This window comes from Jaculus jaculus, chromosome 2 (assembly GCF_020740685.1).
Source record: "Jaculus jaculus isolate mJacJac1 chromosome 2, mJacJac1.mat.Y.cur, whole genome shotgun sequence".
In the NCBI taxonomy this organism is placed as follows: domain Eukaryota; kingdom Metazoa; phylum Chordata; class Mammalia; order Rodentia; family Dipodidae; genus Jaculus; species Jaculus jaculus.
This window is the reverse complement of record NC_059103.1, coordinates 214,737,772-214,751,205: the sequence shown is the minus strand read 5'-3', so window position 1 is coordinate 214,751,205 and position 13,434 is coordinate 214,737,772. Positions and strand designations below refer to the sequence as shown.

At 52.5% G+C, this 13,434-nt stretch overlaps 1 protein-coding gene across 1 annotated transcript; it reads left to right on the top strand.

Moving 5' to 3' along the window:
• Positions 1 to 282: 282 nt before the first annotated feature.
• On the top strand, positions 283 to 7,786 carry LOC101606565 (zinc finger protein 41). Its single transcript, XM_045144219.1, is given in 6 exon segments — positions 283 to 361; positions 364 to 565; positions 567 to 616; positions 619 to 1,789; positions 6,098 to 6,229; positions 7,500 to 7,786. Coding segments are annotated over 4 exon segments (561 nt in total). The 3' UTR covers positions 849 to 1,789; positions 6,098 to 6,229; positions 7,500 to 7,786.
• Positions 7,787 to 13,434: the final 5,648 nt, after the last annotated feature.

The window sequence follows — 13,434 nt, the reverse complement described above, 5'->3', positions numbered from 1 at the left end:
GTGTAACCTAGCCACCCACTTAGTGACAATGCTATCGGTAGTGATGAAGACACTAGGGAAGGGTGAGGTAGAGGGGCGCTCTGAGGAATCCAAAATTTGGTTTTGAGGCACCCAGCAAATGTCCCAGTGGGAAGGCCTTGGGAGGGGCTGTGCTTCACACTCACCTTTCCAGCAGCAAGAGAACCTTGGTGCTGTCTTCCTGGCGGTACCCAGCAGCTGCACATGGAGGATGTGGTGAGGCATCCCTCACTTCCAGAGTGCTGCCTGCTTCCAGGACCAGTCATGGCAAAGCCAGTGGGCAGGAAAAAAAAGGAAGAGGAGGCAGGTATGCAAAAGGTCACCCTCAAAGGAGAGAGAGCAGGTGGGGAAAGGACCATGTGGCCCGGAAGCCCCATAAGGAGTTGAGCCTAAGCCCGGAAGATGAGGCACATCTGTCTGATGCCTTTGACACCTCATTTAAAGATGACTTTGAGGGGGTTTCTGTGTTTGTTCCTTTTCAGAGGAAAAGGCCTTATGAGTGCAGTGAATGCGAATGGATCTTTAAGCACAAGACAGATCACATTCACTGTCAGAGTTCACACTGGAGAGAAGCCCTTTAAGTGTGACCAATGTGGGAAGACTTTAGGCACAGCTTGGATGTCACCAAACATCAGAGAATTCACACTGGTGAGAAGCTCTTTAAGTGCCTGGAGTGCGGGAAGGCCTTTAACTGCAGCTCCACCCTCCTGAAATACCAGAAAACATACACTGGAGAGAAGTCTTATGGATGCGAGGAGTGTGGGAAAGCCTTTGCCTACAGCTCCTGCCTTATCTGGCATTGGAAGTGCCACCCTCAGGAGAAGCATTGAGCTGGACAGCCTACAGCTATGGCTCCCTTGGTAAACATTGAGTGGAGACCTGGGCTTCTTGTGCATGTGTTGATGACGTGTCTAGCTGCCTGTCTCGTCACGCGCAAGCCCACAAGAGCCTTTCCATACAGAGCCTGCACCACGTGAAGCTGCTGTCATGCTGCCTGAGGCTCACAGGCATGTGAACTGCCATCTGTGAGGCAGCTTTGGGACACCAAGAGCACGCAGCAGGAGACACCCCTGTTGGCAATGGCCAACACCTCCCTCTGCCACCTCTGTCTGCACTGTTCCCTCTGCTCCAGTCCTTTCACCAGCACTTTTGAAAGCTCCAGGCTACAGCTGCACAGCCCCCAGGTCTCCTCATGCAGTGGGAGGAGTTGCAGACCTCAGCTGGATGGCACTACTCTGCAGTCAGCTCTAGGGACCCAGGGCCTGTTGGGCAGCACCAGGTCCTACTCATCGCTATATAGCTGGCCTCGGTGACTATCCTGCAGCTCTGAACCTCCAGTCCCCAAGCTTAGCCTTGTCCTTGTAACTGGGCAACACTGGTGCCCTCATCCTAGCCACTATCCTAGACCAGTAGCCTGGACTTACCAGACATGGGGTCATCTGGCCCTTAAACTCTGGTACCATGGAAGGTTCTTGACCTGGCCATGTCGTGGCCCTTGGGGTTCTGTCAGTGGCTTTCATCCATTAGGCATAGCTGTCACCCTCTCCCACAGTGGCCCACCATTGAGGTCAGTTCAAGTTCCCTGCCAAGGGAAGTCCATGTGGCTGTGCCTCCCTCACTCTCTCTTGGGATGGGTTTACAAGAGGGCAGCCCAGTGACTGCTGGCCAGAAGTAATATAGCCATGTGGGGGAAAAGTTGGCCTCAGCATTTGGGAACTCTGCCCTAAAAGAAGGATCCCCAGCCAGAGTCAGAGATGAACTTATCAGTCAGGTACAGAAATCACAGGAGAGATCCCACCCAAATGATCCCACCCACCCACCCACACACACACTGTGGGAATGCTTACTAGGCATGAGGGTTCATTTCCATCTTTAAGAATACATTTTTTAATTTTTATTTAGTTATTTATTTGAAAGAGAGAATGGGTGCTCCAGCCACTGCAAACAAACTCCAGACACATGTGCCACCTAACGTGGGGAATCACACCTGGGTCCTTTAGCTTTGCAGGCCAACGCCTTAACTGCTAAGCCAGCCCTCATTGTCATTTTCGAGTAGATATAAAATTTTAGGAGACACCCCTGGGTTTATCTGTGAGGATGTCAGAAAGATTTAGCTGAAGAGGGAAAACCCATCCTCAGTGTCAGTAGCGTTGTGCCATGGGCTGGGGTCCCAGACAGAAGAGAGAGAAAGCAAGCATTCACCATCATTCTGCCTGTCTGCAGACACAATGTTACCAGCCTCCTCACACTCCCACCACCAGGGCTACCCCATCATGATGTGTCCCCTCAAACCATGAGCCAAAACAAACATCTGTAAAGGGCCAGGTGATGCCCTTGGCTCTGTGGCCACAGTCTATTCCAACCACTCACCTCTACCACATGGTGTCACAGATGGCACTGAGCAGATGAGTGTGGCTGTGTGCAGCTGGACTTCACTGAAAGAGGTGCTATCATAGTGTGCTGGCCCCAGTGTTTTTGAGGTAAGTTCTTACTCTATCACCCAGGTTGGCTTGGAACTCACTGTGTGGCCCAGGCTGGCCTCAAATCTGAGACAGTCCTGCCTCAGTCTCCTCTGAGTACTGAGGTTTACAGGCATGCACCCCCTCCCCCCAGCTTCTGACTCTTGCTCTGGAAAGGTGTTAGAGTTGGACCCTTGTGAGTATTCTAGGATGTCTGGGGATCTGAAAGTCGGAACTAGATGTTGGTCAGGAAAAGCTGACTGCGTGCAGGACCTGGCCTGGAGTTGCCAAGGACAGGGAGTTATGCCAAACATCCTCTGCCATCTGATGTTCCAGGATGACTGGACACCAAGTTCATGACAGCCCAGAGCAGTCGCATTCACACCCCGAGGGCTGTCTGTTGGTTGGGTTTTCTCTAAATCACTGTAGCCCTATTTCCATGGAAAGCATTGCTTTTCACAGTGCCTAATGAGACAGTGGGTAGGGAAGCCAGATCAGCAAAGGATTGCTGTGAGTTCAAAGCCAGCCTGGGCTAGAGTGAGACCCTAGCTCATAAAAACAGAAAGTGTAGATCACTGGGGTTGGGAAGATGGCTCAGCAGCTAAGAGCACTTGCTGCTCAGTCATGAGGACCTGAGTTCCATCCCCAGCACTCATAAAAAGAGGCATGACTACACATGCCTGGGATCCCACTCCTGAGGAGGCTGGAAACAGGAGAATCTGGAGCTGCCACTTTTTGGTCAGAATGTCTGCCTAGAAAGCCCCAGTGACACACCCAAGAGCCTAGGCTGCCAGGCCAGGGCTGAGGTGAGTGGGTGGCTTCAGCTGAAGGCCCTGTGCTCTCACCACATACCTCCTCTAGAGACAAGGACATTGGCTTATGTGGTGCCGAGGAATAGGCAAGCCTTCTTACCAACTGAACTCCATGCCCTGTCCAGAGAAGTAGCTTTGAACCCTTTCCCCATCCCAGATAGCTGGTGCTGTGGGAAGTCAGGACTTGGGCCTCACAGCCTGAGGTCTCCGGTTCTGCAGGCTCCCTCTGAGGATGACTTTTCCACCCCGGGAATGGCTCCCTTCTTGTTTGCATGGAAAGCTCCCTTAGACGCAGGCTAGACCTTTGATTCTCCCAGAGTCGGGCTCCCAACTGCGGTTCAGGAGTATTTTCTGGAAGAAGTAACATGTTTTCCTGTGGTGGGAGGAGCACTCGTGAACCTTTGCGGATGAGAGGTTTGGGTGGGTCTGCCTTGCTGGGCTTTCTCACTGAACATTCAGCAGTACCTCCCACCACAGGGCCCACAGCTGCCATCCAGTCCCACCCGCCTTTACTTTGGCATCTAAGCTTGCTGAGGAGAGAAGCCTCTGTGTCACCTTGCTTTCCTGGGTGGTTGATGAGGTGCCCCCTCAGTGTTCTCCAGCCCTCTCATCTGCTTTGGTTTTCATTTTGCCCAGGTCCCAGGTGCACACACCTTGCACAGGTCTCAGGAAGATATCTTAGGGGGTGTCATACAACCTCCTGTCCTGTCCCCCATCAGTCTCTCCTCACATGGAGACCAGCACCATGTGCCCCAGCCTCACCTCCATAGACATCCCTGCAGTACCCGCCCTCAGTCCTTTGGGTACCCTCTCCCCGGCCTCCACCCCTGGAGCCCTAGCAGACCTGCCTATGGTAGGGGTAGCTTTTTGATGCAGAGCCACGTCTGAGCGGGTGATGCCCAGTGGGTGGCAGCAGTGCTTGAGGCCAGTCAAGCCCAGCTCTGACTTGCTCCCTGGGCTGGCTTCTTCCCTAGTGTGGAAGGAAAAGTCTCAGAATGGATCCAGGGTGAACAGGAGGGAGTCCCCTACAGATGTGCTACCTCCGGCCAGGAAGAAACCAGTCTTCCTTCTAGCTGTTTTGGTGTGTCATGTGACCTTCAGGGATAGAGCTGCCAACCTTGTTCCTCTCCAGTAGGGTGACCTCATCAGTAACCTGGTGAGGTTGAGACTGAGGGTCTTGCCACTGGGTGCTCAAGGTCTGAGGACAGGTAGTCCTTGGGTGCTTAGGCATTCTGAAGCCAGGTTTGGTGGCACATGCTTTAATCCCAGCACTTGGGGGGCTGAGGTAGGAGGATCACCATGAGTTCAAGGCCACTCTGGGGTATACAGTGAGTTCCAGGTCAGCCTGGGCTAGAGTGAGACTACCTCAAAAAGATTTTTTTAAAAAAGGAGGCCTCTCTGTTCATGAACTGGGAACTGAGGGCAAAGCCATGTGATGGAGTGAAGCCAAGGATGGTGGAAAGCCAGGCCCTGTCATGTCAAGGCCCTAGCCATGACTTACAAGCACTTCAGTCAAGGCCACACATGTGACACGCGTCTTGAGAATGCAGGGGTCAGCCCAGGGCCATGTGGGAGCAAGCCCCAAGCCCTGCTGCCTGGTTCTGAGACCCTTCTGCTCCTTTAGGGGCTGCTGGGAAGGTCCATGAATGAGAGGGAAGGTGGGTTGTGGGCTGAGGTGAGGCTGATCATGGGAGAGGTTTTGCCAAGGCATGGTGGAATTTTGGGCAGTCTGAGGTAGGTGAGGGAGTGGCTGTCACCCCCAAAAGACAGATAATGACACCAGTGAGGACAGGCCACCTCTCAGCTCCAGTACTAGCTGCTGCAAGACCCACAGGTTCCTTTTGTTTCTTGCCTGCTTTGGGTTGGGTTTTGACAAGATGAGGTCTCACAATTTGGCCTGGGCTGGCCTTGAAATGGACATCCTCCTAAGCAGCTGGGGTTTCAAGTGACCTCCGCCACAGCTGGCTCATTCCGTAGATTCCGCACTAGAGAAGGCCTCAGTGTTTCTGGAGCCCATTCAGGCCTAGTTCCCCTATCAGCTGGCGGTCAAACCAGGATTTCTTGGAACCTCAAGTTCCCAGGGAGGCCCATCTAGGATACCTGGTTCCCAGCAACCTGCAGAGCCACCCCACACATTTGCCTCAGGGTCCTCAACCCAGGGAGAGAAATGAAGGACTCAGAACGGCTTAGCCAGAGATGTACAGGAGTCCCTGTGTGGGCAGTAAGAGATCTTGTATGAAGCTGCAGGCCCAGCCCAGTCAGAGAGCAAGAGGCCGAGCTCAGCTATGGGGCAAAACAGCCCTCTTCTCAAGACCTCTGGCCCGTCAGAACACAGATCAGGAGGTATGGCTGGCTTGGGGTGCTGAGAGCCCAGTGGCTGTAGCCTCAGTGTACCTGTAGGACCAGAGGGCAGTATGTATTGGTGTAGGAAGGAGGCCAGACTAGAGTTAGCTAGGGAAACAACCATCGCTGGATTAGCATAGGGGTTCCCAGCCTATGCCTGATTACAAGACTAAGGAAGAGCAAGTTTGTAAAGCCAGGGCCTCAGAGAGTATCCTGTATGGATGGCCAGGACAGTGGCATGTGTTCTGAGACTTCAGGACGGGCTGGGCAAGTGAGGGGTGTGTTGAGGTTTGGCCCTTGGAGTCCTGCAGTTTTGAGGATAGGGCATGAGCCACAGTCCCGGCCTTCTAGGCTCTCCCTGTACCAGCCCTGAGGAGTCCTTGCAGGGAGCAGGCCTGGACCTACAAGCCAAAGGAAGCAAAAATGCCTGGCCTGGGGAGTAAGCAGCCTCCTCCCCCGCCCCAGGCAGCCTTGGGAGCCCTGACCAGACACAGCGCTGAGCACATTGCCCTGGAGCTGCTGAGGCCCAGTGTCTCCACTGTCTGCCCAGTACTCAACTGATCCAGCTGCCATTCACGTCTGACCCCAGGAGGCCAGGTGAGCAGTGGTAAGCTGTGGAGCTGCACCCATCCAGATTCCATTCCTGTCCTTGTGGGGTAAAGCCAGCCCCACCTGACAACCCCATGCTTCCTTCTCCCAGTAAAGAGGGGCCATCGTGGGTCTTGTGTTTCCAGAGCCCACTGAAACCCCAAAAACAGGCCAAGGGCCACCAGCTGAGGAGGATCCCGGCTGCTCCCCACCCTATCTGTCTTCTGAGTCTTGCATGCCAGCCGGTGCCCAGATCTTCACTGGGTTCAGCTCTCCCTCGGTCCCAGCCCTAGAATGCCACAGTAGGGCTGGAACCTGGTGTCATCTGCCTCTGCCATTTCTCTTTTCAGTCTCCAGATGGAGGGGAACAGAGGGACCTTTTGAGGAGCCTCCCTCCCAGGCCCATGTGGGGATAGCTGTGGTCAGGAGTCCAGCTTACCATGGCCAATAGGCCAGCTCCTGGGCACCATGCCCTGCACCCAGAGGAGAAACACCAGGCACGTGGCATTCCTGCCACAGGTTCAGGGTGACCCTGAGAGCTGCTGAGCTGGGCAGCAGCCTGGGCCGGGGCTGCACCACTGGGCGGCCTGCAGTGAGAGCTTCAGTACAGTTCACGGCTGCTGACGCATCAGTGCATCCACACGGGGAGAAGCCCACGGGGGCTGCAAGCGTTCCTGTGGCCGTGTTGTGCCAAGACCCCTGACCAGGAGCCAAGTCCCCTGTTCACACAGGAGTCACCCAGAGAACCACCACAGAAGCCGAGACACTCGAGTGCAAAAGCAACAGGTTTCTTTATTGCAAGCCTAGGCCTGGGCTCCGTCCCCACAGTTTGGCACAGCGGTAGTGAGGGAGAGAGCCCCTTTCTTTTGGGGGAAGGGGTTCATATGGGAATTCGAAGAAAGAAGTAGAGGATAGATACATGATTGGTTGATTTAAACAGTTCTGATTGGCTTGGGGTTTCAGCAGGCAAAGTTGGGGGCAGGAGCTAGGGGCTCTCCAGGCAGATGAAGTCATCTCCATTGTCCTTGAAGTGGAGATTCCTCAGTTTCTTATCTAAGCAGGTGGTCGGAGGGTCCCCCCACCCCTGCAGTGGAGTGTTTCTGCAATGTCCTTGAAGTGGAGATTCCTCAGAAACGTTAGGGGGAAAGGCAGCAATTAAGCAAGCAAAGTTTACAGAAGCAAAAGGTCAGCACATTGACCAGCTAGTTCTCTATCTAAGTCAGGCCTGGGCCTTTTTTTTTTTTTTTTTAACTTAAAATGGTTATATTTGGTGTCACAGCCAGACAGGCTTCACGTGGCGCCACTGCATCCACACGGGGAAGGAGCCCTGAGAGTGTGGCTATTGCTGCCGCGCCTTCAGCATCAGCTCATACTTCACCCAGCACCTGCGGACCCATGATGGTGAGAAGCCCTGCAAGTGGCCAGGCCTTCAGCCAGAGCCCCAACCCAGTGCGCCATCAGCAACTGCACACGGGGAGAAGCCTGCGAGACCTTCATCTGGAGCTCGGTGCTGATTGGGCACGGCGCATCCATGCTGGCAAGAAGCTCTTTGAGTGTGCCCACTGCTGCGAGGCCCCTCAGGGTGCTCACACCTCACACAGGGAAGAAGCCCTTTGTCTGTGGCTCCTGTGGCAGGGCCTTCTGCCAGAGCTCTCAGCTCATTCAGCACCAAAGGGTGCGCCATCACGAGTAGCACACACTCCAGTAAATTGTCCACATGGAAGCAGTAGCTGGCTCCTGTGGGGCAAGGCATTCGGAACTGCTTTCCTAGGTGCACAGCCAAATGGGTCCTGTGCTCTGTCTTCTAGGGAAACAAGAAACTTGAGATGTGCCTGAGGCTAGGAGCCACCCTGACATGCCCAGTCCTTGCAGGGAGTGGTTAGGAATTCAGTTTCAGAGTGCCCAGGTCACACCTGCAAGCCAGATGGGCTGCTATTTATACTGGGCATGAAGGCCATGTGGTTAGTTTTCCTTCTAGATGTTTCTGATGCCTTTTAAAGGTAGTGTTTTCTCCCTCACTCGGCCCTCAGATGTTTGCTCCATGTCTCTCCATTTAGGAGGCTGCAGCACCAATGGGCTTCAGTATGAGGAGCCCTCTGCACCCTTTACCCAGCAAGGGGAAGGCTAGTGCTTAGTAGTGGAGACCACAGTGCCCACCTGTTCCAGCTATTTCCTCCAAGACAGCTAGGGGACAGCCTGACCCTTCCAAGGCACAGCTCTCTGAATCTAGCTTCTCTAGCCCTTTCTTCTGTTGGAGTTCAACCAAATACTGCAAGGTCACTAACCCTATTGAAGCAGTGGCCTGCTCTGTGCAGTGTGCCAAGCCCCAGCAGGTTCCAGAGAAGACATGGAAGCCCTAAGGTGACAGTGAGCAGGCTCTGATGAAACATAGGACTTAAGCAAGGACCCCAGCTTGCCCTGTGTCGCCCTTAGAAAGCCCTGAGGCTCCCTCCAGGACACTCCATGCCACCCAATGGTGTCATATCCCCTCACCTCCACCATGCATACAAGTGAGACCCAGTCTAGGGGTGAAATGAGATGTAGCTGTCACTTCTCCCCTCAAAAATATGAGAGAAAAACAACAAAATTTTTTTTTAAGTGGCCAGGTATGGTGGCTCATACCTTTAATCCCAGCACTTGGAAGGCAGAAGTAGGAGGGTGTGGTGGTTTGATTCAGGTGTCCCCCATAAACTTAGGTGTTCTGAATACTAGGGTCCCAGCTGATGGAGATTTGGGAATTAACGCCTCCTGGAGGGAGTGTATCATTGGGGGCCGGCTTATGGGTATTAAAGCCAGTTTCCCCTTGCCAGTGTTTGGCACACCCTCCTGTTGCTGTGTTCCATCTTATGTTGGCCAGGGGGTGATGTCCACCCTCTGCTCATGCCATCGTTTTCCCCTGCCATCGTGAAGCTTCCCCTCAAGCCTGTGAGCCAAAATAAACCTCTTTTTCCCAGAAGCTACTCTTGGTTGGGTGATTTCTACCAGCAATGCGAACCGGACTGCAACAGAGGGTAAGGAAATTTGGCACTGGCCGCTTATGGACTATTTGGGTATACGGGGTCTGAACACACTGACACAGTCAGGTTTGCATTGCTGCAGAAAATACCTGACCAAGAGCAGCTTGTGGGGAAAAGAAAAACAATAAAAGTTTATTTTGGCTTACAGACTCAAGGGAAGTGCCATGATGGGAGGGAGAAATGGTGGCATGAACAGAGGGTGGACATCAGCTCCTGCCCAACATCAGATGGACAATAGCAACAGGAGCATGTGCCAAACACTGTTAAGGGGAAGCTGGCTATAATACCCATAAGTCCACCCCCAATGATACACCACCTCCAGGAGACATTTGTTCCCAAATGTCCATCAGCTGGGAACCTAGAGTTCAGAACATGTGGACACCTGAACCAGAGCACATAGCCTCACTGTCACTGTTCTCCCTGGGCAGGGTCTGGCTAGTTGGGCTGGAGTAGTAGTGCCTCCCCAACCCCACACACTCTCCGTGTTGGCCTTTCCAGGGAACTAGCCACCTGGAAGGACCCAAGATAACTTTTCAGCACCTTTCTCTCATCATACCTGGGCTTATCAGTGTCCAGCTGAACAGGACATTGTCCTTGTCATCTGCTAAATCCCCTGAGACTCAGCCCTGCCTGTGACAGTGAGTGTGGTGCCCTGCTACCCTCCATTCACTTTGCATCACAAGACATCCCCATACACACCTGGGCACAGCACTGGAGGGTCAGTAGCTAGATAGCCACCTTGTGATCCATGTCACTGCTGACCCAGGCTGGGTTCTCAACCTTCAGCCCCTCATCCATTGGGACCCGAGTGTTGTTAAGGACCCCAGCAGTCTGGAAATCTAGGTTTGTGGTCATTTTGCCCAGCACTTACGCTCCCTCCAGACCTGCTTCCACCTCGGAAAAAGGGAGTGTGCCATGCTTGCCATTGCATAAGGCAGTTGGGCTACTATAGTGGCTCTGTGACCCAGGAAGAAGGAAGTGGACATGCTGCACCATCTAAGGAGGCCACAGTAAACGTAAATGACTGTTGAGTAAGGGCCAGGAAAAGAACTCAAGATGTGGCCATTTGTGAGAATGCAGCATCTTCATCTGTCCTTAAAAGGCAAAGAAGGCCTCCGGCAGGGCACTGTGCCCTCAAGTCCCAAGATCTAAAAGAAGTCTTGAGGCAGCTTCCAGTGGGCAGGCAAAGCAAGGAAGGCTGAAGCCTGGCAGGATGCTGGTCAAGGTGTTGTCAGCACCATGGACTAGGCAGTAAGGACTGGCCCCGAAAGGCCATGAGACAGAAGTCAGCAAGTTCATACCATGGAGTGTAATTCATCAGGGACACAGAAATGTGGTCCTGGGCGACAATAAAGGCCAGCTGAGGAGGTGGTTCTGTGGGCAAGAGAGCTTGTTCCACAAGTTTGAGGACCCTCGTTCAATCCCCAGAACCCACAATCTAAGAAGGGCGCTCATACCTGAAACCTTGACACACAAGAGGTCGGAGATAGGAAAATCACCACTAGCCATTCTATCCAAGAGCTCCAGATTTAAAGAGGGGCCCTATCTGAAAGAAAGAGGTGAAAGCCGTAGAGGACAGCCAGCATCCTCTGTCGAGTGCCTCCTACATGTGCACACGTGTACACACACATAGCACACACACTAAATGATGGCTCCCCATCAGTTGGGTCAGGAGGGGTTATTTGCAGATTAGAACAAGAGCAGCCCTCCTGGCTGGGATGTGTCCAGTTTATCTTAAACAACCAGTGATACCAAAATCAGGCGCCTCCTCCTGTGAAATTTCACACTACTAAATCACAAAAGTCAACCCAGCCACTAGCCTGCAGCTGAACTTGTCTCTTCCCACCCTCAGAGGTCTCTGACAGTGGGCTCAGATTGCTTTGGCCTCTAGAGTCCCTTGGCCCACAGTGGGGTCAGACCAGCACCATGGGCAGGCAGGACCTTTGAATCTCCAAGCAGTCCTGCTCTGAGCTCACAACCTGCCCAATAAATGCTGCCAGCAGCCCTGGGCACCCTGCAACTGGACCTACGGGTCTCATGCTTCCACATTCCATCTGTGGCAATCAGCAGCCCAGCTCTTTGTAGGCAACTTGGCCCAACCTTGCCTCCAGGCTTCAGTGGTCTGGACCTTGACCCCTAGGATATCCAACAGGGTTTCTGTGTCTTCAGGACCTGAGTACAGAAGTCTTCATCTCAGCCAATGGTAGCTTGGGCAGCTGCTGTCACCTTGCCTCTGGTCTTGCCTGCCATGACCAAGTTCTCAGTTCTTTTCTCTCTAGCCCTGTCCTTTATACTTCCAGCTATGGCCTCTGCCCTCCTGCTGCAGGGTAGGTGGGGGCACCAGTCCAGGCCCCAGGTCTCTTCAAGAAGAGTTTAAGTCAAGGTCTTAAAATCCTTAAAGAATGTTTTAGGGCTGGAGAGGTGGCTTAGTGGTTAAGGTGCATTCCTGCAAAGCCAAAAGACCCAGGTTTGATTCCCCAGGACCCAAGTAAGCCAGATGCACAAAGTGTGTCTGGAGTTCATTTGCAAGGCTAGAGGCCCTGGCATATCTTTCTCTCTCTCTCTCTCTCTCTCTCTCTCTCTCTCCCTCTCTCTCTCTCTCACACACACACACACACACACACACACACACACACACACACACAAATAAATAAATATTTTTTAAAGATTATATTTTAGGCTAGAGGTTGTGGAGCCCTTTCCTAACACAAGAGACCAAGGCACCTGGGGCAGGGTGGTAGTAGGGGAAGTAACCTGGCTGCTTATTCACCTGAAACTTTTATTTGTGATGTCTGGGGGAAAAAAAAAAAAAAAAAAAGGAGGCCATTACTGCTCAGCTTGGATCACTCTTTCTAAAGAGTGTATCCTTGCTCTAATTAAACTCTTAACTGCTAACTCTTTTTTTTTTTAAGGAAAAATACAAAACTGGATTTTTTTTTCTACATTGCCAAATAAAATACGTTTGCTTACTTTTTAAGCTAGTTCTTACTTTAATTCCTTTTGGTTTTGGTTTAAGACAAGTCTCATGAAGCCCAAACTGGCTTTTTTTACTATTATTTATTTTGAGAGAGAGAGAAAGGAAGGAAGGAAGGCAGGCAGGCAGAGAGAGAGAATGGGCATGGCATGCCAGGGCCTTCGGCTACTGCAAGCAAACTCCAAATGCGTGCACCCCCTTGTGCACGTGTGCGACATTGCATCTTTGCATCACTGTGCATCTGGCTATGTGGGACCTGGAGATTGAAACATGAGTTAGGCTCACAGGCAAGCACCTTAACTGCTAAGCCATCGCTGTAGCTGAGTGACCTTGAATTGCCAGTCCTCTTGTCTCCACCCAGGAATGATAGAATTACAGGCTTGGTCCACATAGGATTTTGTCTGTTGAATAATTCTCTATAATTTGCTACATAAACATCTAGCATGTGGCAGGGGCCTTTGAAAACACCTCCATGTTTACAGTGGTGACAAGAAAGCCTAGGTGCAGATGGCAAGTACTCAACAGTGGGACTTACAGGTGCAGAGGTGCAGGTACATTGCAGAATGGCAGGAGGGCTGGACCTGAGGGGTGGTGCCCAAGGGTACCTGGGCTGCCAGCTTCTTGTCAGCTGCAGGTGACTGAGAACTTTCTGAGGCTTGCAGCCTCTGCCCATGGTGCCCTGGGCAGGATGGTGTCACCCATGGTGCCATGGGCAGGGTGATGTTGTGCATGGTGTGGTACACAGGGTGGTGTCCAGTCAGTGGCTACCTTTTGCCCCTTCTGTAGTCCCTGGCCTGTGGTCTGCCTTCTCCCTGGGATCTTGTGTTCAAAAGCTATGCCTAGACCTGGAAATTTCTGGAAGTGGAATGTCCTATGGCTAACCATGATAGGCTAAGGGGAAGCCAGATGTGTTTATCATACTTTCCTTCTGTCTGTTCCCCCAGCTCTTAACTCCTAGCTGTGTTGACCTGGGCTGTGCCTAGGGCTTGTTCCAGCCAGTAAGAGAGAAGCCTGACAGGCTAGCATGGTTTCTCCACACTCTGTGCCCACAGCAAGAGACCAGGTAACCTACTTGGGAGGCACTGCCTTGGATTTATGGAAGACTAGCCTCTAGAACTTCCCTATCAGAAGCAGGCAAACTGCTTCTAGGAGCAGAGCCTGAGAAATTGAACTAACTCCTATCCAGGAGTGGGATAACTGCTTCTATCAGCAGCCAGAGGAAA